At 47.6% G+C, this 26,124-nt stretch overlaps 3 protein-coding genes across 15 annotated transcripts in view; 2 read left to right on the top strand and 1 right to left on the bottom strand.

Annotated features, from left to right (window-relative positions):
• The window catches only part of LOC110476258 (pleckstrin homology domain-containing family F member 1), a 7,491-nt gene extending 3,737 nt beyond the window's left edge, over window positions 1-3,754 (top strand). For all 6 annotated transcript variants that reach the window (XM_021541068.3, XM_085589507.1, XM_085589506.1 and 3 more), the window contains one exon: window positions 1,471-3,754. In XM_021541068.3, coding sequence (XP_021396743.1) covers window positions 1,483-2,304 — 822 coding nt within the window. In that variant the 5' untranslated portion in view covers window positions 1,471-1,482 and the 3' untranslated portion in view covers window positions 2,305-3,754. The remainder of the gene's footprint in view (window positions 1-1,470) is intronic.
• LOC144247084 (pleckstrin homology domain-containing family F member 1-like) overlaps window positions 1-26,124 on the top strand; it is a 27,514-nt gene extending 1,390 nt beyond the window's left edge. Inside the window, exons 2-3 of the mRNA XM_085589509.1 lie at window positions 24,634-24,736; window positions 25,321-26,124. Of these exons, the coding sequence (XP_085445635.1) occupies window positions 24,719-24,736; window positions 25,321-25,911 (609 nt within the window). The 5' untranslated portion in view covers window positions 24,634-24,718 and the 3' untranslated portion in view covers window positions 25,912-26,124. The remainder of the gene's footprint in view (window positions 1-24,633; window positions 24,737-25,320) is intronic.
• LOC144247096 (protein C19orf12 homolog) overlaps window positions 15,752-26,124 on the bottom strand; it is a 29,291-nt gene continuing 18,918 nt past the window's right edge. For 3 of the 8 annotated variants that reach the window (XM_085589520.1, XM_085589521.1, XM_085589522.1), the window contains 3 exons: window positions 21,823-21,954; window positions 19,151-19,333; window positions 15,752-16,824 (listed from right to left, as the gene is read on the bottom strand). In XM_085589520.1, coding sequence (XP_085445646.1) covers window positions 16,562-16,824; window positions 19,151-19,333; window positions 21,823-21,841 — 465 coding nt within the window. In that variant the 5' untranslated portion in view covers window positions 21,842-21,954 and the 3' untranslated portion in view covers window positions 15,752-16,561. Of the gene's footprint in view, window positions 16,825-19,150; window positions 19,334-21,822; window positions 21,958-22,098; window positions 22,879-22,984; window positions 23,304-23,385; window positions 23,756-26,124 lie in introns of those variants that run through there. The other 5 variants (XM_085589527.1, XM_085589525.1, XM_085589526.1 and 2 more) reach the window with 5 other exon arrangements.

The raw sequence follows: 26,124 nt of genomic DNA, 5'->3' as shown, positions 1-26,124 counted from the left end.
CTGCCCAGCTCCACCCTGTGCCCTCCAGGCTCTGGGGCCCTGAGCATTCACATCCTTCCCTCCAGTTCCAGGGCACCTCGAGGGAGGCAGCTCTTCAGGAGCACCAGCACTCCGTGCCTCTCTGTGAAAGCTTTTTCTGCAGCCTGGGTCACTCCATTTAGGTCTGCCATGGCCAGAGCTTGTCTTGGCCTCGTGCCTTTTCACCCTAGAGAAGGAAGCTCTGGGAGCTCTGAGGAATTGCCCGCTCTGCCTGCCAGATGGCTCAGCTGAGAGGTGCATGGTGTGCAGCAGCCACTCTGTGGTTCCCCTTCCAGCACTGCAAAGGGGGGACTGGGACTGAGGGGCAAGGGTAGAATGTCCCACACGCACAGGACCTGGCATATTGTCATCCTCCTCTTCCCTCCAGCCTCCTTGGCAGCAGGGGCCCTGGGCAAGGAGCACAGGGATAGCAGTGGAGAGCAGCTGAGCAGGAGTGCTCCCAGGAAACATCAGCAGCAACCAGGGTAACAACACATGGCCCTGTGACCTGCCTTGTGATGGCTGAGCTACCTCTCTGCAGCAGGAAATGACTCTCATTCCCATGGCCTGCTGGCCTTGGGCCAGCACCCTCCAGCCTGCAAGGGCCAATGAGAAAATCCACTCACAGGGAGCACCTCCCTCACTGCAGACTGCCAAGGGCCAGCAGCTGTTTTCGCCTCAGGGCTACCCTTACCTAGGTTTCCTGAGAGAACAAAAACACATCACAATGGCAAACCCCAGATGGTGGGAGAAGGAGGGTGCAGAGGTGTGGCAGAGATGAGTGTGCTGCATTCCACTTCCCCTCCAGCAGAGCTCACTGTCTGCAGAGTGATGTGCCATGCACTTGGAGCACTGTCAGCCAAGGGAAAACAGAGGAAAGGCTTCACTTGTGTGAGTTTATTCACATCATGAAGGCTTTTCTCATTTTTTGTTTTTATCCTTTTTGTCATGCATGGAAGAACAGCAGGAACAAGTCATACCACACATTTTTCTTTTGTGCCTGCCTCAGCTCTGGCCCAAAATGGAGCTGGGGGGGGGCAGTGTGTGTGTCTGAAAGCAATCCCTGAGAAAGCAGGTGTGCAGTCAGAAATGGGAGGCTGGCTCTCAAGACCCTTTTATGCAGATCTAGGGATCTGCATAAAACCAGGTTCAGACCAAGCAGCTTTCTTTTTTAAGGACACACAGGGATAAAAGCAACACCAGAAAGACCTGGCTCTGCCTTCAGGGATTTCCACTGCTGCAAACTGCACCATCCCAGTGCAGCCGGGGCTGTTGCAAAAGGAGGTCAGATAGTTTGAAGATTGTATTTGGACAGGTAACAAACTAAAGCAAGGAGTGAGATTACCTGTAGCCTCAGATTGCATTAGCAGCATCTCACCTGTGCATGCACTGGCTACTCACCTTCTCCCTGGTGCAGTTTCACCACTTGCCTCTTTGTTTTCCTCTCTCCAGAGTGAGCTGGAGATGGTGGACCACCTTGCAAACACGGAGATCAACAGCCAGCGCATTGCTGCTGTGGAAAACTGCTTTGGGGCTTCTGGGCAGCCCTTAGCCTTGCCGGGCAGGGTCCTCCTGGGAGAAGGGATTTTAACCAAAGAATGCCGCAAGAAACCAAAGCCTCGCATATTTTTCCTTTTCAACGACATCCTGGTCTACGGCAGCATCATCATCAACAAAAGGAAGTACAACTCCCAGCACATCATCCCCCTTGAAGATGTCACTCTGGAGACGCTGCCAGACACCTTGCAGATGAAGAACCGCTGGATGATCAAAACCTCCAAGAAGTCCTTTGTGGTTTCCGCAGCCTCCCTGACGGAGAGGAAGGAGTGGATCAGCCACCTGGAGGAGTGCATCAAGCACCTGCTGACCAAGACGGGCCGGCAGCCCTGCAGGGAGCCCGCGGCCCCCTGGATCCCAGACAAGGCCACGGACATCTGCATGCGCTGCACGCAGACCAAGTTCTCCACGCTCACCCGCCGGCACCACTGCCGCAAGTGCGGCTTCGTCGTGTGCGCTGACTGCTCCAGGCAGAGGTTCCTGATGCCCCGGCTGTCCCCCAAGCCCCTGAGGGTCTGCAACCTGTGCTACAGGCAGCTGCTGGCAGAGAAGAAGAAGGAGGCAGAGGCGGATCGGAGGCAGCCGGAGCCGATCCACTCTGCCATCCAGGGCTACGAACCCTCCAGCGGCGATGACAGTGACAAGTCTGACGATGAGAAAGCTGAGCAGTGGCCAGCAGACACAGAGTTTTATACCTCACAGGTATCTTGGTCATCTTTCCACAGCTGACCTCCCTGGGAACTGGTCGTGTTTACCCACTGGGAATCCAACCTCTGGCATCCAATGCATGTCCTTTTTGATGTCTTCTCTGAAGGCCATGCCTAGGATGGTGGATCTTGGCCCCTGTGTGTGGTGTCAGAGCTGAGACAAGGTTTTCCCTCTGAGGTCTAATACAATGTGAGCACAGAGAGAACAGCTCAGTGAAGAGCACTGAGGAGTGGGGCAGCGCCCTGTGGATCAGTCTTGACCAAATGAGCTCACCTTCAGTGCCTTATTCTTTCTCTCTGCTAAAACATTTCTTGTTTGAAATGTTTTGAGATTGGCTCTTGGGAGGAAAAGCAGCATGAAATCCTGGAGTTGAACACATTGGCCTGCCCACTGTGTGTTCCTCTGTCACAGCAAGGGCCACTCTGGATGTCACTTTCCATGAGCATTCTGAGATTCTCACTGCAAGTGTGCCAGGCTGAGGGAATAGCTGCTCATCCCTGCACAGTACTGCCAGCACCGGATTCCGTCTTCTCAAGGTTGGAAACACTAAGAGAATGGTATTTTGAATGCAGGGAGCTTGTGTGGGGCTCAGTGTGAGCAGTGCTAGCAAAGCACTGGAGAATCCAGTCTCTCACATGGAAAGAGGCCATGCCAGTGGTACTGGGCCAGGAGGAGAAAGGAGAGGGGAAAGGGACAGGGAAAATTACAGTGAGCAGTGAAATACGGAGGGAGAGAGGTACTGCCGTTCACTCAATTGAGTGCAGACCCAAATCTCAAACACAGCAGTTATACCAGACTACTAGAAACTTGAAAATCTCAAACCTATCAGGTAAAGACAGCCCAGGGAAGACTTGTTAAAAGTCTGTAAAAATCCAGGAAAAAGCCTCAAATTAAGATCCTGTGAAGTACAGCACTTCAGCTTTCCCTTCCCTCCTGAGCTGCTGCCCAAGGCATCAGATTCTCACTTGTAGGCTCACCTCCTGCCTTATCAGTCTCACTAGTCCAAAGTTAAGATCCTTTATGTACTTCAAGGATGGGAGCCAAAGACTTTACAGTTTACTTGAGATCAACTTTAAAGTTCAAATTCAGTTAGAAATTAACTGTGTTTATTCAAGTATTCTATCATAATGTAGAATGGGAGTAAATATAGAGGAAATCAGACAACAGCAATTGTTTTGCAGCAGACATTTCTACAAACTCCGTTATTACTTCTAGTATATTTTTGTATTGTGTATTTTGTGGTCTGGAAAAGCAACATGTCTGGGAATACACTGCCAATGTTTTAAAATGTTTCCTTACCACAACCTGTTACAAGCAGTGAATTGCTTGGCAGATGGCCATATGTTTTTTTAAATTTCAGTTCAAGATAATTATTCTTACTGTCTTTTATAAACTGCTCCTGTTCCAGTGAATTTGTATCAATTGACTGTGTGTGAATAAAGATATGGCCAAAAGGAAGGAGCCAGGAAAATAGGATAATAAAGCATGTTATTATTGAACAAGGGTCTTAACAAGAGCTGGGATCCAGGCCTAGCCAGCCCAGCTCAAGTGGTGACTCCTCAGCTGAGAGAAGACTGCTCTGGTTTCTGTTTACTGCTGGAAGGTAAGGGCATCAAATCTGATGCCTCCTTTCTATTTATACCATGTTGTTGTCTGACAGGCTTTCCCCAAGTCTCCTGCAATCCCCTGCAATAGTCTGTATTAACTGGAACGGGATTTTTCCGGTGGGGACGCAGCTCAGAGTGGGCCAGCAAACCTTATGACCTAAGCAGATGTTTTTGGGCTTTAAAGCAATAAGTACACTGAGTTCTGTTTTTTCCATCCCTCTCCAGGTTTAGTTCCTAACTCTGCACAGCAGTGATTGTTTTTACAATGCCTCCCACCCACCAGAAGGGTGTACATGCTATGCAAACAGAAAACGACCTTAAAAATAAACAGCCATTAGCTGTTCACAAGCCAAAAATAGCCCAGCTGCTGAATCTGCATCCAGTCAGAAATGTACTGAAGGTTGGAACCTAATCCTTAGTTCTGTTAGAGCTCAGCTTACTTTGCGTGTTCAAAGGTCTTACTACTGCCAGCCCTAAAGACCTATGAACTGCTTTTATGCTCTAATGAGGGACAGGCATGCCTCTAAAGAATGCCTTCTTGGTGAGGAAAAGCTTTTCTTAATCACAACAGCAGTCAGAAAAAAACAAACCACCAAAAACAACCCAGCCCCTTTTTCTGATGCACACTGCTGATGGCTCTTGGGGAAATGCACACATCTTCCACCAACTTGAAGCCCCAAGAAACCAAGCAATTCTTAAATTTTTAATGCCTATGGTAAAAGGATTGTGCCCAGGAAAACATGGGGAAATTTAAATACAGCCTCTCCCCCACTTCCTGAACTTCTGTTGCAGAGCTCAGCACTGGGATTAGAGCCTGGGGCTCCTGGCTTCTGGCCTGCTGAACACATGGGTTTTAAATCACAGGCTCTGTGCTGTTACAGTCCAGCCTGCAGTTTTCCAGCCTGATTCTATCTCCAGTGCATTAATAAGGCATTTCCTGATAATTTGTGCTCTATTTTAGCTAAATAAAGGCCTTACCAGAGATTCATTCCAGCTTGCAGCCCCACGTGGGCAGGAAGAGCAGCAGCTCCAGTGTTCACCTTGGGAAACATCTGCAGGCTGGAGGGTTTGTGGGGTCACAGCTCTTCCTGAAGGGCTCCCAGACATGAACTGTGGGGGTCATGTGCCAGAAGAAGTTCCTTTTCCAACCCCTGCCTGAAGGTGTCACAGCCCAAAGGGCACTGCAGGGTGAGGGTGTCCCCATTGCACACCATCCTCTTCTGCTCTCCAAAGCTGGTTAGAAGGGGAGGAAGAGGATGGCACTGCTGCAGCAGCCAGTCATGAAAACTTAAAAGAAGGTATTAGGGAGATTTGCTCTGCAGATAAACTGAAAGGATCGAAAAGGTTCAAGGAAAGCTGTGTGTTCTGCTGTCCCAAGGCGCAGCTCAGGCACACCCCACCAGCTCCCAGCACGGTGCTGACTCAGCATTCACAAGCACTCAGGAGGGAGAAGTGAGCCAGCTGCTCTAACCAAGTCTTGCTCCCAGTTACTCAAACACTCAGTTTCTATCCAAGCTGGATTTCTGGCTCTGCCACAGCTCACAGCCTCTTCCAACTCACTACTGCTGCTGGGCAGTTTCTCATGTTCCTCACTCTGCCTGGGTTTTTGATTAGGAGGAGGAGCTGAGGAGTACATACAGTCCCAGCTGCTGAGCTGGGACAATCCTGAGCTGTAAAGTGGGGTCTCCTATGAAAAGTAGAGGCTTCTGTTTCTCACCCTTTCTGCTCCAGGCCATGGACCTTTAAGAATGGTGCTGGCAGGAAGATGTTACACTGTTGTACCATCTATGGTGGACAAAAAACAGCTGCAAGAAACCCTTGCCCAAGACCTGTGTGCTGGAGATGGTGTCCAGGGCCCCCAGAGAGGAGCACAGGCAGCACACCAGGGTGTAAAGCACTGCAGGGCAATCCCAGCCAGTCTGTTTTATGTACACAGGCAGGAACAACCCCAGTGCCATGCAGGTGCTTGAGAGGGAGCTTCTCCTGCCTGTGACCTGGTTCATAAAACCACACGCAGCCAATGCTGTGGTCCTTGCTGCAGGTAGGGCAGAGGAGGCAGGCATGGAGGTGCTGTGAAGTGCTGGTGAACCCCCAGCAACACCAAAGCTGGCATTTGACTTCAGTTCCACTGAAGGCCAGAAATGCAAAGAAGCAATGAGCAGGTTTTCTGTAAACCTCTTACGGAGAGGCTCATGGCTCAGAGTGAGCTACACAACCTCCCAGTCTGTTACTGTAGGGAGGGAGAGAAGAAGGAGGAGGGCAGCTAGAGAAAAGGTTTTGCTTTAGCAAAGCTCCAGTGCACAGCACCTTCTGTTGCACACACCCTGGGGCAGAGCATCTTCTGCTGGCTGCCATCCTGCTGCCTGTGATCTGCTGCCCAGACTGCCCCATGCAGCAAGGGATTACTGAGCTTTGGCCAACCTCTCCATTTTTTAAATCATAAACACAATGTGTTTTGGTAACAGCCTATGGAAAAAATGGATTTGAGCAGGAAAAAGCATTAACTCAAGGCCAGACACATCTCTTTCCCTCTAACAGCAACAAGAAAAATATTCACGTTTTTTTTACAGGAAGAGTTCCACATAAGGTAAAACCAGAGCTTCAGTGGCTTCACATAGAAAGGATTTCCAGAGTGCTTTCAGGAGTGGCATCCACAGATGGCTCAAACAGCTCCAATAGTGGGGTGAGAGCCAGAACGAATGCACAACCCAGAGCCACCAGCACCCAGCTCAGCTTCCTGGCTTCCATCAGAGCCTCTGACTTGATGAGTGCTCAGCAGCAAGTTCAGGCAAACTAACCCGAGTCTCTAGATCCTCCCCAAAATGTCCTTGGGCACAGCTGTTTCCTGTTTGATCCCTATGGGTGGTGTTCACAGCCCAGGAGTGTCTCTCCTGCTGCTGCAGGGCTTTGCACACCTGTGGCAGCCCTCTGGGGCTGGCCCGCAGCATGCTGCCCTGCACAGCTCCCTGGGCACAGGGAGCCCCACAGCACCTGCAGGGCTGTCTCCTGTGGGGAGAGGCTGCCTTGAGGGGCTGGCAGGATGCAGCTGCTCTCCCTGACACTCCCATGCACAGCTGTCCGCAGTGCCCAGCGCAGCAGCGATGCCGTGCATTGGCCCTGCTGCACAGGGGCCTCTGCAGCACAGCTCTGCTGGGGCCCAGGGAGGGCGATGCCTCCCCCAGAGCTCAGCAGAGGTGCCTGCTGCCAGGGTGTGAGGCTGCAGCTGCATTTGCTCGCTCACCTGCACCGGGCTGGAGGCAGGTACAGCCCCTGCAGGCTGAGCAGGCCCTGCTGTCTGCGCCGGTCCCACAGGCACTCGGGATGTCACACTGCAGCCATCTGTCTGCAAGGAAGCAGCTCTGATGATGGGAGGCTCTACAAAATCCATTGGCAAAGAGCTGTTAATCTGGGGAGGATGACAAATGGAGCCTGTCACACTTGGCTTCTTTAGGACTTAACAGTACTGCTGCTGCTCCCTATAATACCACATTTGGAGGTGTGTTGCCTCCAGGAAAACGGGATGTGGAATGCAGCTGGTGTAGCCCTGGAGCAGGGGCAGCCCTTTCAGCACACCCTGGAGCCTAAGGACAGCCCTCTGGAGCAGCAGCAAGGAAGCACCCCTCTCACCAGCTGCCATCCTCCCACCAGCTGCCATCCTCCCTCTCTCCTCAGGGACACCCAACAGCCAAAGCCCAGCCACGGCTGTGTCACAGAAGGGATCCAAAAGGATGTGTTTGTTGGTGGAGACCTTACAAGTTAGAGCTCCACAGCGCTTCCCCACTTTTCAGCACCCTCACCCTTCGGGAGAACCACCTGGGCAGAGCAGGAAGAGTGGGGGAGCCCCCAGCACTGGAAATGCGGCTCCCTTGGGAAATGGGGAAAGGGTCCTGTGCTGGGAGCTGGCAGAGGGGCTGGGCATTGCCACAGTCTTTTGACAGGCTGCTCCAGAACAGGTGTGGCTTTAACAGCTCTGTGGAGGCTCATCACCTCCTGTCCAGCTCTGCCTCGCACTCAGAGCACTGGAACCTTCTCCTCCTGCTCATCTTCCCCACCAGAACTTGCCTCTGGAGGCTGGATTTTCCTGGGGCCAGCTCATCCAGCTACACTGGGACAAGGCTGCAGCGGGCAGAGCCTCCCTCCCAGCTGTACCAGCCCTGCACAACAGGCACCTCTGTGAGCTGGAGACTTCCCTGGCTGCATGTTTAGCAATGACAGCAAGACAGGGGAAGAGAAGGAGCTTGTTTAATATATATAAATATATATATATATAGAGAGAGAGAGAGACAGAGAGATACCAGAAAACAAAGCAACACCATGACCAGATCTTTATATAAATTCCACTTTCAAAGGGTGTGAATAAAGATTTCCCTCTTTAAAATTATGGCCTAGTGCTTTGGGTTCTGGAGCCTTGAAGACATTTTCTCTGTGGTGCAAGTAATAAAGGCATTTGGCTTAATTTTTAAGTTGGTATTGCAATTTTGAAACCATGATTGCAACTGATTGCAACTCATAGACCTGGAGAGGTCAGGCCCTCTGCTTAATCACTTGTTTGTACATGGGAAAGCAGTGTGAGAGGAAGGCTCCACTCCTGAGCAGAATAAAAGACACAAAGGCAAATGGGCAGGTCTTCTCTAGCACAGGAAACCCCTTTTGTACAACACAGAAAATGCCACGCTTTTTTCAGAGTGCGATTGCTTTGGCAGTTCTATATTGGGTTTTACTCACAGTAGCACATGTGTTGGCACAGCACTGCAGGAACTGGGAGAACATGAAAGCAGTCTTACTAACCCAGAGCCAGAGTTCACCAGATTCATCCCAAAATCATGAGGGACAGCATTGAAGAGGCACCTACAGAGCAATACTGCTGCTGCTCTAGTCTCCTGTCAGCCTGGTGAGAAACTTGTGGAGGCAGTGGTTGGTGTGACCAGTCCTCACTCTCAGTCTGCCTAATCACTTGCTGAACACATTTTTGTTTTGGCACTTGGAGCATCCTGTGCCAATTAGCTCCACAATTCCCTGTCACAGTGTGTGAACAAGCACTTCCCCTCACCTCTGCCATTTCTGGGGGTGCACCCTGCCTTCTATAGCACAATACTGTTCCTCCTATTAGCTCTGTGCCAGTCACAGCTGTGACAAAATCTCCCCCCGTCAGTGCCTTTTCCAGATGGAACAGTTTCAAGCAGCCCATCTCTCATTACACAGGTACCCTCCCCTACAGTGTTATCCTTCTCTGTATCCTTCCCAGCCCTGCAATGCCCTCTTTGGCTCCAAAAGGACAAACACCAGTGGACCAAGCAGGCTGCACAGACTACCCAAGATGGGGCAGCTACCTGGATTTGTTCAATTACCTAACTACATTAACTTATTGATTTCCTTTCCCATCTGTCCTAACCTTGTTGCCTTCTGACTCACTGCTGAGAACTGAGCTTGTGCTGTCAGAAATCTGTCCAGTGACCTCAAGCCCCTTCCTGGGAGAAAACAGGTCAGCACTGTGTAGTCAGGCTTACCCTCCTGGTGGCACTTACCAACACGCAGGGTTCTGCTGACTGCAGGCTTCTGACAATGTTTGCACTGCTGGCAGGCACTGGGGTGCTGTGTGGAGGTAGCTTTGCTGCCCAGTAAGATTTTGAAATCTTGCAGATAAAGCAGAGCATCCTTTCTATTCCTCGCCGTGGCAGCACAGCACAGTGTGACCTTGTTTTCCTTTGCGACCAGTACACACCAGGACCATGCTGTACCTAGAACACAGCTGCAGCAGCAGCTCAGGGCTGGGGCTCTTGGGCCAAGCCCGGCAGTGGCTGGGATTAACTCAGGAGCTCTGGGACTGCATGCTCTGGGCAGGGCTGGGAGATGGTGCGGCTGGAAACTGAGCTGCTGCAAAACACTGCAACCACATCATCAAACACTTGGCATGTGCAGCTTTCCACGAATATCCGAGCTTCCCAAAGCTAGCCAAAAGACATGGGGCAGCTTTGAAGCTGGCTCTGTTGTTGGGGTGTGAGCAGCCAGTGGTTGGTTAATTGATTTCCTGAGTGCTATCTGCAGACACCATCCAGTTTTGGTCCATTGCATAACAGCACAGCACAGTTACGTTAGGCACAACACAAATACATACCTTTGTCACGAGGCAGCTTAATTAGGTAGCAACAGCAGAGCACTTTGAAAATGTAAAGCACAACAAGAGTGCTCCTTATTATCCTCACTGGTACTTATCATTAGTGGCACGATGTGAAGGCTAATCTTCACCCCAGACTCACCAGGGACGTGCTGCTGCCATTGTCAGCAGCCCCAGTCCCACGGCGCCGGCTTGAGGACATGAAAGTCCAAAATTAGAATTAGACTCAGCGTCAGCACAGGCTCCTGCAGAGTTAAACTTGAGACAGCAGAAAGCCTCAAGCATGCAGGCAGCTGCCAGGCTGTTCACTGTGGTTATGGAGCAAATATTTTTATACACAGATTCCTGGAGAGAATGGCTGGGAAAAAGCATGCAAACCCCTTTTATGGAAGCCAGCAAAATCAGATCCAGGAGCTTTCCCCACCAACACCCTAGTTAGCCTTTTATTACTCACTTTGTTCTTGCACAAGCCATTAATAAACTGCAGTTTGGTCAAAGTCTGCTGCATGAACTGTGTCTCACAGGCACAGAGCAGGCAGCTGATTCCTACTGATACTTCAGCAAGTACTCTGCTACAATCTACTATTTTTTTGGACCATTTTGCCCTATCCCGTTTTGTTGAGTAACCAAGCATCTGCTTTTTCACCCCATCCCTCTCAAGACTGAATATTACATTCAGCTTTTGTGTCTTTTGTATCCTTCACTGCTCTAGAAGTGAGCAAGTTTTTGACTTAGGATTTTGAAAAACTGGTTATGTAGGGCTTAGAATTTACCTGGAAGAGCAAGGTAGAAAAGTGAGATGGCCGACTCATTTTTGCCCAGAAAGAAGAGGATTTGTAGAGCCAGAGATAGCAATCAAAACTCAGAGCTGCCCTGGGCTCCTTTCTTGGAGGAAACTTCCATCAGTATCAAGCAGAATTGTCTGCCAGGGAGAGGACAGAAATGGAGAGTTAGCTGGGTGAGAACAAAAAATTTTAGGAATCTACACCAATATCAGAAGAATGAGTTTACCTACACCCAGGACAGGCTTTACCAATTCATAATGAGAGGCAGGTCTCTCCAGCTGTGAGGGACTGCCAGCACCTGGGGAGGTATAGGTGAGGCTAAGCACACACCTGCACTGGCTCCATGGTCTCTCCCACTGCAAACATTCAGGTCTCTGTAAATGTTCAGGAGCTGATTCTGTATCTCCAATTATTTTGTCTTAACATCTCAGCACAAGGAGCTGCTCAGGGAGCTGCAGCAGGGCCAGGTAAAAATAAGAGCTTCAAAGCTTTTTTGAACGAACCCAAATTACAAAGATTATGCATCATATCTCACTCACTGATACTGAAATAACACACCCTTCATTCTGTCTTCAGATTACATGTACAAAGTAATCTGAGTGCTCTACTCCAAAGCAGCATGTCAGAGCACAGGACAGATTTAATTTCACCCTAATTCATTCCTGCCTACTGAAGCTGAGCAGGGAATAAGGAACACAAAACATTTGCATCCTGCTAGACACTCCTGTACAGGGTCTAATTAGTTAAGGTCAAACATCAGTGTAAATCTTTCACTCCCCTGCCACAAAGAAAGCAGCTACATTTCAAAACTTAGCAGTTTCTTCTTTGTCCTGATTGCTGTGAACCTCTGCTAACATTTATTACATTCCTTCTTTGATGCTCATGTCCTGACTGCAGGATCAGAGATTGGCTACAGAACAGTGCTATCACATTTCTGTAACACATCATTTTCTATTGATAGATTGCAAAATGCTTAACAAAAAGCACATTCAGGATCTAGATGGGAAGTTACTCAAGGTCAGCCAGCAAACGAGCAGAAGAGCAGAGAAGGTGACAGATCCTCTGAGGCCCAGCAGAATGGGTTTGCCTCAAAGTCAGGCTGCTTTCCCTGCTGACAGCTGAAGGCTGAGCTGGGGTGAAAGATGAGCAGTGGCTCAGAGGGAACTGCAAAGGTACAGGTGTCCAGATGCAGTGTCTGTACTGAGTGTTGAAAGCTGCAATGTTCATGTTAAATTCTTCCTGCTGAACAGTCATCCAAAGAAATTAATACCTTCATTTTTGCAGACTTCAGAATAATTTTATATATTTACCTTGTAGGCTCTTCTGGAATTCATAAATCACACTTAATGAGAAGTATTAGCCCACACTTACTGCAATTACATGATGAATGTTTGATTTCTGGCTTACAGCCTGAAAAATACATAGATTTCTGTGATCTCTAGAAAGGTAAAGATGAAACCTCATGTTTTAATTAGGGGCTAATAGCTTTAGTTCACTTCAATGCAAAGGGCTTTGGTTTTTTAAAAGCTTTCTAACCCAGCTGAAAGGCTGCTACTCAATTAGTCTGGAGTTATACATCAGCTGATCAAGCAGTGACAGCCTAAGCTACTGCTTTCTCTGTAAGAGCTTTTACTTGGGGAAAAAAATGGATTGCTTTTACATCCTCTGGCTGCACCAGTGCTGCCAAACTGCTGATGAAGACTGAGCTCAGCAGGTCCTGCCACTGCAGCTACAAACCCTGGGAGCACTGCTGGAGCTGCTGCCACTCTGCAAGGAAAAAAATGGGAACATTTAATCTCCACATGAATCTGCACAGTTTTGAACAGGAGTATTAATTTTGGAATAAGTGATTGGAAATGTGTGTATGTGAAAGAACAATTAACAGAGAGGCCTCTCTGGATAGCAAGGGATGCCATTCCATCCAGGGGAGGATTTGCTCCTGCTGTCCAGCCCCACACTGGTGAGAACACAGCACAGGCAGCTCCTGAACAAGACCCTGCACTGACAGCAGGACAGTCACAGAAGTTTCAGCAAACCACATATGCCATCCTCCTGTCAGCCCAACAGGCCAAGGGGCTCACAGGAAGGCTAGCAGGAGGGCAGCAGCAGTAGGATATGAAAGATATAAAAGAAAGAAAATATTTGTCCAAAAAGGTAGCTAATCGTTGACAATCAAGAAGAACCAGGAGATGAAGTGAGGATTTGACTCACCCTCATGTGCACAAGCAAACCTGGCCACACCACCTGAGCAGGTATGCCATGAGAATATAGCTGTGTAAAATCAAATTGCTTAATGACTTTGAATATTACAATCCCCTTCCAATAACCTTTCAGTGAGTTTTGTAGCCCTAATTTCCCACAAACCAACCAAAGTGAGAAAAAGCGTGCTCATCTCCACTGGGTTGCAATCATCAGAGGGGCGTCATGTGAAAGAAATGTGGACACACACTCTGGGTGTCACTAGCTTTATGCCACGTGTGTTAAACAGAACTGTACCTCAAAAGAGCAGCTATTCTGGCCCACCCAGGCCTCTCAAGCACAGGGTTTCCTCCCTGAAGAGGAGACTGTTGGTGGCAGCAGGTGATGCAGTCATTCCACCACCTGTGCCCCGTGTGCTGGGGCTGTAATTGTGACTGCTGGGACGAGCTCTGCCAGGGCACAGCAGTGTGTAAGCAGGCACAGCACACAGCCCCACACTGCTGGAAGCGGCTGAGAAACAATCAAACACTGACACAGAGCACACCCCACTGTTTCTGTCGCTCAGCTCTGTCACCAGCCGGCTGCTGTCCTCGCCCCTCACGCCACGGCAGCGGATGGGGAGCGGGGTGGGGGTCCCGAGGCCTCCATTGCTGCAGGAGGACGCTCAGCCTCCCTCCAGAAGCGTGCTCGGGCCCAGAGCAGCGCTGCAGGGAAGGACGAGGCCAGGCGCGTGTGTCCCCGACAGGGACAGCCCTGCGGGCACCTGCTGCCCAGCAAAGGCCTCTGCAGCCCTGCAAGGACACGGGCTGGCCTTGCAAAAGCTGCCCACGGAACGCTGATCCCTGATGCTTTCATACTGCCCAAGAGGGGACAAATGCGATGTGAATAGGGCGAGCCAAGAGCCACCTTCCTTTGTGGGGCACAAAGAAATGCAGCCCTCCAGGTAACAAACTCCTCACTGCCTTGCCAGTTCCACTGTGGACAATCTGCCTTTGCAAACAGGCTGCTGCTCAGCTCACAAAATCCATTCGTCCCTCAGAAATTGAGAAGTAAACTGCCCTCCTCTGCCCGATTCTGTATTTTATCACTATAATTAAAAGTGACATGCAGCTGCAGTAAATATTTGTGCTTTCACAGCTCACATATGATAATCACCAAAGAGCCAACTTCTGCAGGGAATGTGTATAAATTCTAGTCTAGGCTGTAGCTGGGCTGATATTTTTAGTCTAATACAAATTCAATAAAGGTGGAAATTTGACAGAGTAAGAGCAAAAAAAGGATGCAGCCTTACTTTTCATAGAAAAAGGTAACTAACTGTGTTACCCAGATACTGAGGCAGCCTTGAGAGGCTGAGTTTAAGAATTAATCTAATTGCCACTAGATGGCACATCTCATTTGCTAGTCCTGAATTCAGGACTGCCTTTTAAAAAAGCATACGTATTCCCTGTTCTTGCTAACAGAACACTTTGTGTTGCTTTATATTCTGAAATCAGAAAGCTTAAAAAAACACAACTTAAAAAAAAAAAACAAACCTTTTAACTAAAAAATACACCATCTGCAAGTCAAAACCTAGCTTGATTCTGTCACATCTACAACCAAACCAGGCTAATAACCAGCATCACAGATGCTTAGCAAAGGCTAAGAGTGTAGTTCTAATTGGCTTACAGTTTCTAAGGGTATAATAAAAGCATTTCAAAGAATACTCTTAGAGTCTCACAGGAGAGCAGGGGACCAGAGTAAAATGATCTGAACTCCATCCATGTCTATTACACTGATACAAGTGATAAAAATCAAATCACTACCTATGTTTGGGCTCATATTTATGAATACCTGTAAAACAGGGGTCATGATATTGATGTCTGAAACCACTGAATCTTGTAAAGGTCTGTTTAAATACTAAATACTACTACAGATGAACCAGAATGCCCATTTTTCCTGTGGCCTGCTTTACAATCACTTGTCAGATCTGTTCATCCTGGGTTTGAACAGCTGAGCACAGGATGTCAACTCCATCCCACTGGATCATTCAAACATCTGCCACTGCTAACAGTGTGTTATTTTCAAAAGATTGAATTTAATTTGTGAAATACCCAGAAAATTACAAACAAAAGTAACTGGATTCCTAAAAAATAGTATTTCAAAAATTTATATAGCTTGTAAAAACATTTCAAAGTAGCAGTGTGTGTAATCTGCCAATAAAAAAGAAACCACATGGATTTCAGGCTTGGCATAATGAAACTCTGACAAAGTTAGGAGTGCCCACTTATCGTTCTTTTTCACCTCCTTCTTACATCAATGAAAAAGTGTTATCAAATGCTGAGAACAATAACTGCCCTGCAATCCACTGAATTTATCACAAGCAAATGCTACCTGCAGAAGTAAATTAATCAAATGCATAAAACAGCAGCTTCAGAGTTTAAAGCTACACCATTTAAAATTAACTTACAAAAACCCCATCACACACACACAGACAGATCTTAATTTTAGGTACAAAAATGAATTTGGCAGAACAGCTTCACTTGCGTCATAACATAAAGAAGGCACACCTGAACATTTTTCTGCCTACAAACCTGTCTTATGAGTGCCCTGAAATCCAATGTCACCAACTGGCTGGGACATTGAGCACCACAGCATTTGGTGCTGACAGTAATAATGCAGCAGGCACATCACCCACCCACCAGCACTGCTGCTGCCCACTGCTGCCTGCCCGAGTTCCTGAAGTGTTCCTGCCATTTAAAGCAACACACAGATCACTGTGAGGCTTCTTATCAACATTTTAATGGAAACAGAGGACCTGCTGTACAGACTCAATCCAGAAATCAAAGCACAAATGACAACCTTAATCCTAGGGCTCATAGAAAACTGGCAGATTCAGCTCCTCATTTTTTTAATGTCACACCCTCCCATTCTACAGCACAGGAACCTGGTGAAAATTGAACTGAAAGTGTTCACAGTTTGTTTTCCTGCTACTTGAAATCTTGTTGAAGTACTTGCTTCACTTCTTACATGAATAGAAAACTCAAGAATTATAATAAAAAAGTGATAAAGTACAGATTCAGTCTTTTGAGTTCACAGTAATGTACTTCCTTAAAAAACTTTCCTTGGCATGGCTAAAACAAACAACAGGTAAAATTCTTCAAATTGGCCTGCTACTTTGGCACCTTACATGTCATTCACAGGGAAAAAAATTAAAGCACTTGAACAAACAAAATCAAGTCTCCTAAATACAACAAAAAGACTTTGAAAATTTTCACAAGTCACGCATTAGCCTAAGAGTAGCATGATTCCCTTCAGCAATTAGAATTAATTCTAATGCACAGCAATCCAACATTACATAGCAAGTCAGTATCAAGTTAATGCAGTAATCCAATACTATCCTTACAAATCCACACAAATCAAAAATCATAACAATAATGATAAAAAATTTAAAACCTCAAATATTCCAAATTACTTAGATCAGCATATATTTATAATTAGCACTTATATATATATATATAGCAATTCTTGCACTGAAGATTTGCAGCAAGTGGAGTAAAATGCATCCCAGCATAAAAATCCTGCTCTGTAGAGCATTAGTTGCCATACTTGACTTTTGCTTTTAGCACTTTGGTAAGGAAATCACCCAGCACTCCTAATACCTGGCCTCTGATAGTAGAATTTGACATTACAAGCTTGACCAGCTGAGCAGCATCAGTCCACTCTAAGTTCTTGACAACATCCAGGGTTTTAGCACAGAGTTTTTGCTTCTCAGCAGCAGGCAATTCCATTAAAATCTGAGGGACTGACTTGAAATCTTCAGAGGTGAGCCATCCAATCAATCCACCAACTGCTCCTCCTAGGAAACACAGGGAATCATTAGTCTTTAACAATAAATGCTCAAGCCTGGAATTCTATCCACAGCCTTCACCCACAATGTTCTCACCTTGATTAGAAAGCAACAGAGAGTTGTCACCTGTGCCTGCTATATCTAGATTTAGCCACAATATTCAAAGCATCAGAAAGGATTTTAAAAACTCTTTACATCAACAGCAATCATAAAGAAACCCTTTATACAATCAACACTAATGGCTTCAAGCTAGAAACCAGAAAGAAAACACGCCCTGGGACACTCTCTTAGGGAAAGCTCTTCTGCTAAATTAAACCTTGCCCGAGGAAAACACCAGAGCAACAACTGCCTGAGCAGTGCCATAATCTCTTGCCAGATACCCCAGACTGGTGAAAGCTTTCTGCTTCTTTGAGAGTCACTCATTGCACTGTCCAACACACCTGAAGCCCACCCCTGCAGGCGCTCACAGACCAATCCCATCAGACACATTCAGGCTTTCATCTACCGCGTGCACACCCCGGCCTCCCCAGTGGACAAGACACACTCGGGTAAGTGGAAGGTCCCAGGCTGCCAGGACAAGAGCAGAGGGATGGATCATCTACAGCTGATGTGCCTGTGGCTGCTGAGAAAGCAGCCCAGCAGCCTCCAGGGCTCCCCTCCAGCAGCAGTGTGAGTGCAGCACAGCAACCCACAGGGCTGCCAGCACTGCCCGGAGCACACAGGGCCTGGGACAGACACAAGGAACCAAGAGGAGAGAGAGACAGAACCCTCACAATGGAGAGGTGGCAGAACTGACCCTGCCACCACAACTGCCAGCCCAGCCACTGCTCCTAAAAAGTCATCTGTGCACTCACAGGGATGCAGTTTTTCATTAGACAAAACTCTTAACTTGCAGCTTTTACTCAGCAATTTTTCCCACGATACCACAGAAATACTTGAAAGCCTACGATGGCTGAATTCATCTTTAAGGGACTTTTATGTGAACATCAATAACTGATTTAGGGGCATTTAATGCAAAAGCCACTGGAAGTACTGATGTCTAAGCTCCCTGCCCATTGAGACAAGACTTGCTACACGATCACACTTTCTCCCCCAAGCAACAAACCCACAGCCCACTCTGCTCAGAGCAGCCAGTCCTTGGGAAGCATGATGACTGCAAGCTGCTCCAGCAATGCTGCACGTGGCAGGTAACTCATCCTCATCCCTGGTGCAAAGCAGCAAGAGGGACAACCCCTGCCACCAGTCCCACACCTATCCAGGCTGTTTGAGCAAGTGAAGGGGCCCTTGATTGTAAATGTCTCTCTAACTGCCCTAAACTTACTTGGCTTATTTACCTCTCCAATTTTAAAAGTTAAATGAGAGGGCAATGATTTAGCTGCACTGTAATTGAGTCATGGCTTTTAGTCTAGACAGGACTTGTTACTCTTATTACAGATGCTTATGATTGTATCCTTTCCCTATGAAGTAATAGGTATACTTGTTCCAGTGCCTTCCTTACGCAGTGGCTGAAGAACATCAAGCTTGAATGGGAGACACTATGAAAGCTTAAACAAACACTTAAAAGGGAAAACACATCCATTAATAACTTCAGTATTTCTCTTCATCTCTCACTCAAGAATGAGGCCACTTACATTATTACCTTCACTTCAGATTTTCAGCTTACAAATGTCTTAGAAAAGCTTAATTTCCTTTCTTTGTTCCTGATAACCTCAGTCATCTATTTGTCAACATTCTGGCTATTCATTAAGTTCTCTACCTGTAACAGGAGTAAATACACAGCTCCACTTTGCATTTTCTGTTATCCCTCCTCACAAATTATTTGCTTGTTTTTGTAACTCAACCTGACAGAGGCACACTGCAATTTGCTCCCAAATCAGGAAGCCTGTGAAATTCCTGCAACTGCTCACAGGACATCCAACTGCTCAACATCCATGGGCCAGGGCCCACATGCCTTCAGCAGCAAGGCAGCTTTCAAACTAGACAATTCTTAATTCCAGAGTTACAGAGTTACAATCCTTTACTACTAGAATTAGGCTTTTCTGTAACTTTCTGCAACAAGAAGAAAAGCAAAGTGACATGGAATAATGAATCCCAGCAGAAAAAAAAAAAAATCCATGTTCATCATGACATGGATATCAGGGACTTTTAAAATACATAAATAAGCATCAATTTTAGTGAGAAATTATCCTGCCCCATTGCTAAGGCTTATCCACCCTCAGCCCCCATCATAGCAGAAAATCTCAACACTGAATGCTCCTTCTCTTCAACCCACACCTCTGCATTTCTTCACTCAGGGATTTATCCACCCTCTTGTTCCGAAACAAAGCATGCTTACCTACAAAAATTCCAGGCGGGCCTCCCAGCAGCCCCCCCAAAAAGGCACCTCCGCCTGCCAGCATTCCTCCTCGTCGAGAATGAGAGAAAGCAGCTTTCATGCCTGTCACTGTGGCAACATGGGTGAGGAGTGTCATCAAATCGTTGACATTGACACTGATCAGCCTCTCAGCATCTCCAAATCCTGCAAAAGATATTCTAAGTTATCCTCTGACCACTGCAACCAAGACTAAAACTCTACCTATGAAATTAATTTGATGGCAACAAAACCCTAGTGTAACAAGATTCTCAGAAGACCACGCAGTGCAGAAAGTGAAGGTCAGTGAAACTGCCAACTTGCAATGAGACTTCTGGCCTCAGGTTGAATAGAAAAAAAAAAAAAGGTTTGATGAAAAAAAATCAGCAATTCTACAGAAAAAAAATGTTTTAGTACATTGCTGTTGGCCTGAGCAATTCCCATGTGTGTCCAACAACACACACACCTCTAGGAAATAGAGCTTCCCTCTACCACACCTAGCTGATTATATTGGACAAATGTGTCAGGGATCTTCTCATTCTCCTAATTTTTACCACAAATCTGTCAATTATTTTCACATATCAGTTCTTCTCCCTGTTTTGTTACATGTTTAAACACTTCCATGCCGATTTCTGAAGGCAGGAGGCTAGATGTAGCAACCAAGAAATGCCTGAGGAAGCGTTGGAGGAGAGACCTGGCACAGGACATTCAGTGCTCAGGTGCTCTGGAGCCAGGCCAGCAGAGATGTAGGGGTGGATGGATAAGGCAGCCAGGACTCAGAGCACAGATGCCAGAAGAGTCTCACAAAGGAGCAAGCAGAGACACAGGACCCCAGCTCGTAAAACGCTGTCACATCTCCTCAGCAAGGGACAGAGCCCTGTCCCTGAGAACAAGCACTCTGAGACCAAAACTTCTCCACCTCATTCACTTGCTGCTGCTGCTCACCACATAAATACTTCCCACTATGCACACCAGCTGAGGAATTGTTTCTAATCATCCCTGAGGCTTCCAGGGATAATTAGAAACAAACAAAAAGTATTCAATAGGATTAAAAATAAAATCACAGACACACAAGTTGCAGACTACTCGCTGCACATGCTATGTTAGCACTGGAGAACAGATGAGCATTTGGGGTTTTTCAGCCCCTAGAAAACCTCATCCCCCAGAGTGTGTGAGCAATTCGATCTCAGCCCAAGCCAAGCAGTTTCACAGTCTCACCTGAACAGATCTCCTCTGTGCAAAGTGAAAGTGGAGTGGTATCACACCATTTGTCATATTAAAAATTAACTACTGCAACAGAGAAAGCTTTTTTTGCACTGAGATGGCTGACTGCAAATCACCCATGTCACTGCAGGATCCAAACACTGCTGACACTGAAGAAAGGTCTGGCTTTTGGGAAGGGACCACATAAACACTATAGCTGCAAAGAGGCACAGCAGGAAATTCATCAAAAGGTTGATTTCTCTCACTCCTCCATTCATTTTTGTACCAGTCTAAAGCAAGCATCCAAGTTCACCATTTCACCACTTTGCTTTTGGGTTCTTGGCAGGCTGATGACACAGCAGGGCTCAGTGGCAGAGCCACACACTCTGCTCCAGAGTCACTTATTATCTCATCCCATTGGGCTCAAGCTCCAAGTCAGGAACAAATGGCTGCTCTGTCTGTCCTACAGCAGTGGGGAAACACCCCAAAATATACTACTGGCACAGCTCCCACTGCCAGCCCCAGGAATGATGGGGAAAGTGACAATTAAGTGTTTGTTTTTACCCTTCTAACAAAAGGTGAGCAGCTTTCCACTGAGAGTGTCAGTCACACCAGCCCCAGGCAGGCTGAAGTGCTGCAGGATTCACTCCCTCCTCTCAGACACTGATTTGGGATTGTGCCTCACCTCTGTGCCATGTCTCAGACTAACCCAAAGTGCTGAAAACAATTGGCATCTCCTCTCTGGGCTGAATTCAGTCAAGGTCTCACATGAAGCCCTCCAGGATGAAGGCTCTGCAGCACAGGTGGGACAACACAAGTTGGGAGAGCTGACAACACAGGGCCCTCACTGATAGGAAGATAATCAGCTTTGCCCCCTCAAACTGAGGGAGTGCTACAATTACCCAAAGCAATAGAATTGTACCAGATATGCAATGATGTTTTATGAGCAGACATGCCTGCAGCTGAAGCAATAGGTTCCAGCACTGGAATATAGCTGGCTGCCCAAAGTCACCAGCATTACCATCCTCCACATGGCCAACACTGCGAGGTGTCCCCATGGTGACATGGCAAAGGTGACACAGGCTCTTGGTTTGCCTTCAGGCTCTTGGCCCACCTGCACAGTTCTTCAGGCTCTAATTCTCCTTCCACCTCCTGCCCTCTCTTCTCCTGCTCTGTTTTCCACTCGTTCAAAGTCGCATAGAGCAATGCCCAGGTGGTAGCCAAATCTGCAGCCACCTGGTCCCCTTTTGGTGCCACATCTCATTATCTTCCCCCAAACTCTTTCCATGCTCTAACACTCAAAGCAGTACTTGCATAACTCTCAAAATCTGGTGACCTTGCCCATAGTGAAAAACAACAAAGGGCATAACCAGAAGTCCCCATACTGTTACTCTTCAACAAAACTTTCCGTGTAGATAAGCCAAGCTGTTCCCCATAATGTCCCAGTGGCTCACCTGTACTCCGGGTGTGCATAGTGGTCAGGCCTGTACCAGTCAGTGTCTCTCTGCTGCTCTCAGCATTACACAAGGCTCAGTCTCCACCCAATTCCCAAGCATCAGGAGCGTCATCAAATGTGGCAGTCAAGTCTGCTATGACACACAGAAGAACACTACACAGCTTTAGAAGGCTTCAAGCATCTGCCTCTACCTCAGCACAGGCTTTTATACCCTTCACCTTACACCCCTTACACCTGTGTGCCCCCTGTTCCCTTTGGTGATTGGCCACTCCACCTGGGCACTCCGTGTCTCATTGCCTCCAATGCTGCTCACCTGTTCTGTGCAGCTGGGGATCATTAGGGATGAGGATTGGCCACAGCCCCACTCCCAATTACCATAAACTCTGTAACTACAACACAGTGCAAAGGTGAGCAACTACCCTTGGTTTCTCTGGATAAATAAAACACTCCTTAGTAACCACATTCAAAGTGCAGTTGATTAAAGTTTAAAAAACAGCCAGGCCATAAGGAAAGTGGTAATCACACTGCTGCCTGGTGGTGTACAAATCTGTGGCAAGCAAATCTGGAACTCATTAATCAGCCTCAAGATAAAGCAGAAACTTACTGGGAATCAAGAAACTGAAAGTAGTTTTTACATACTAAATTACTGACCATTTCATTCCCCACATAACTCCCCCAAAGGAAATTTCCACTCACAAAATTAACATCTATTTGGGCTTCTTTGGCTTGACTGAACAAGGTTCTTGCCATAGCAGAGTGGGTCCTGCTTATTTCTGGATGGGAGCATCACACTCAAACCTCGCAAAGACTTCGCAAAGAGCACTCATTTTCTCTAAACTCTTACAGGTATCTCTATGATCTCCTGTCATATTCACTCTAATTTAAGTCCTGCAGAGAACACTAGTGAACAGAGCAAAGCCCTTCTATCCCTGCACTCTCTATCCCACTTGGAGAAAAATCAGCCTCTTCCCAAATGCCCACACAGGAGACATTCTCACCAGCACCCAGCCTGCCCCACCACTGAGCTGTCCTCACTGCCCCTTACAGCTTCTCCCTGAGGAAAGAGGGAACACCTCTGCCACGTGCAGGGACATGGCACAAAATCCCACCCACACAGCACATTCCAAACCCACCTGGGAAGATACAGAGATATGTCCGACTTGCAGCTCTCTTTATCATGGTGGCCATCATATGGTGACAAACAGGAATGTGAGGTGACAATTTCTTCTGTCTCAACTGTACAGCAATAGCTCTCTATGAACTGCAACCTTTCAGAAGAAATATGAGAACAGCACTGGAGAAAATCCAAACACAAGGTGCTCCCACACTGAGACAGACTAAAGAACACAACTTCACAAACAACAGTGTGCAAGAAGACATCACCTCATTGATTGAACAGGCCAGAAGTCCATCCATTATTTCAATAACAGCTGGTGGACAGACAAGGACTCAAGATATGGAGTCCATCTGCAAAGGAGGGCCATCTCATCACTGGTCCATACACATCCTGTAAGCACGAGCAGCATCTGGCTCCTAAACCAGCACTTCCTCAAAATCATACCTTTTGAGCCTGGCCTGCTGCTGTAGAGATATTGAGCACAGCACACGGTGATGATATCTTCAAATTCTGAACTAAGCCTGAAAGTAAAAGATCTTTACCCTGACTCATTGCAAAAACATAAAAAACAACTCATTAAACATGAATCGGCATCCCAGTGTCTCCAAATCCTGCAAAACAAGTTTTAAATTATCTTTTGACCACTGCAACCAAGACTAAACCTAGCTATAATTGAAATACAAGGGGAGAAAAAAACTTTTGTTAACAGACAAACATGGGGAAAAGTAAATGCTTTCGCTTTTGATTCTGGAATAATCACGGCTTACAGGAAATGCTGAAGGTTAATGGAAATGACAACGAGATCTCAGGTTAAACCAGAAAAAACATGGGTCTATAACAGATTCAGAGTTTCTACAGAAACAAATTCTTCAGTAGATTGCTGTTGAAATGAGCAATTCCCATGTGTGTTCAGCATCACACACAGCTCTGGGAAAAAGACAGAGCTTCACTCTACCACAACTAGCAGATTGTAATGGACAAATATGTCAGGGATCTTCTCATTCTCCGAATTTTTACCACAAATCAGTCAATTATTTTCACATATCAGTTCTCCTCCCTGTTTTGTTACATGTTTAAATACTTCCAAGTTGATTTCTGAAGGCAGCAGGCTGTCTGTAGCAGCTAAGAAATGCCTGAGGAAGCGATGGAGGAAAGACCTGGTACTGAGACCTTCAGAGCTCTGCTGGAATCAGGTGCGCAGAGATCCCTAGAAATAGAGCCATGTCAGGTACCATGAGTTCTTGAGAGGCTGGGCCATGCTTCTAAACTACATAAAATGAAAGAGGCAGGCTAAGAGCTCCATAACCCAGAAGCATGAGGAAAGGAAACCGGTGGGACTGCTTTGGTTTAGCCCATTTCGTGGTGCTGGTGCCAAATGTTCCTGACAGTATATTATTGCATTCACAGTCCTTGCACACCAAGGATCCCAAGCTGTAATTTGAGTTTTTCCTTTATTATTTGTGTGCTCATCTTGCTCTTTCACACAGGAAATCCTCAGCCAGGGATTTGTGGAGAGACCACATCCCAGGATAGGTGAGGGTCCAGGAAAGCCTGGTCAGGGAGTTTGGTACACAGCTGTGCACAACAGTGTGCCCTGCCTGCTTGTTCTTCAGCCTAATTTGTGTATTTATGAGGGAGGAGGTAAGAACATGTGGTGGTTATTGCAGCAGCACATCTCCTCTCCATGCACAGATCCACTGGACTGGAGGATCCATGCTGGGAATGGAGGCTCTCCCCTCTCTGATGACAAGTAACAGACCCTTGGCCCAGCTGCTGCATGGCTGTGCCATGGCAGGTGGGTTGGGAGTGGTTTCAGCCCCTGCTGCTGGAGGCAGCCCCTGCATTCCCCCTCTGGCTGCAGCCTAGCCAGAGCACTCAGTAAATGTCAAGTGCACACCCACAAGTGTGGCTGTGCCCAACACTGCCCAGCTCCACCCTGTGCCCTCCAGGCTCTGGGGCCCTGAGCATTCACATCCTTCCCTCCAGTTCCAGGGCACCCCGAGGGAGGCAGCTCTTCAGGAGCACCAGCACTCCGTGCCTCTCTGTGAAAGCTTTTTCTGCAGCCTGGGTCACTCCATTTAGGTCTGCCATGGCCAGAGCTTGTCTTGGCCTCGTGCCTTTTCACCCTAGAGAAGGAAGCTCTGGGAGAAGAGGTGTGGCAGAGATGAGTGTGCTGCATTCCAGTTCCCCTCCAGCAGAGCTCACTGTTTGCAGAGTGATGTGCCATGCACTTGGAACACTGTCAGCCCAGGGAGAACAGAGGAAAGGCTTCACTTGTGTGAGTTTATTCACATCATGACGGCTTTTTTCATGTTTTGGGCTACTCACCTTCTCCCTGGTGCAGTTTTACCACTTGCCTCTTTGTTTTCCTCTCTCCAGAGTGAGCTGGAGATGGTGGACCACCTTGCAAACACGGAGATCAACAGCCAGCGCATTGCTGCTGTGGAAAACTGCTTTGGGGCTTCTGGGCAGCCCTTAGCCTTGCCGGGCAGGGTCCTCCTGGGAGAAGGGATTTTAACCAAAGAATGCCGCAAGAAACCAAAGCCTCGCATATTTTTCCTTTTCAACGACATCCTGGTCTACGGCAGCATCATCATCAACAAAAGGAAGTACAACTCCCAGCACATCATCCCCCTTGAAGATGTCACTCTGGAGACGCTGCCAGACACCTTGCAGATGAAGAACCGCTGGATGATCAAAACCTCCAAGAAGTCCTTTGTGGTTTCCGCAGCCTCCCTGACGGAGAGGAAGGAGTGGATCAGCCACCTGGAGGAGTGCATCAAGCACCTGCTGACCAAGACGGGCCGGCAGCCCTGCAGGGAGCCCGCGGCCCCCTGGATCCCAGACAAGGCCACGGACATCTGCATGCGCTGCACGCAGACCAAGTTCTCCACGCTCACCCGCCGGCACCACTGCCGCTGCGCTCAACGGCTCCACTTGAGCCTTCACACAAAAAGAAGGCACACCTGAACATTTTTCTGCCTACAAACCTGTCTTATGAGTGCCCTGAAATCCAATGTCACCAACTGGCTGGGACATTGAGCACCACAGCATTTGGTGCTGACAGTAATAATGCAGCAGGCACATCACCCACCCACCAGCACTGCTGCTGCCCACTGCTGCCTGCCCGAGTTCCTGAAGTGTTCCTGCCATTTAAAGCAACACACAGATCACTGTGAGGCT

The sequence above is a fragment of the Lonchura striata genome, chromosome 11 (assembly GCF_050655825.1).
Source record: "Lonchura striata isolate lonStrDom1 chromosome 11, ASM5065582v1, whole genome shotgun sequence".
Lineage (NCBI taxonomy): Eukaryota > Metazoa > Chordata > Aves > Passeriformes > Estrildidae > Lonchura > Lonchura striata.
Note: the sequence above shows the minus strand (reverse complement) of the source record. Positions and strands in the feature narration are given on the sequence as shown.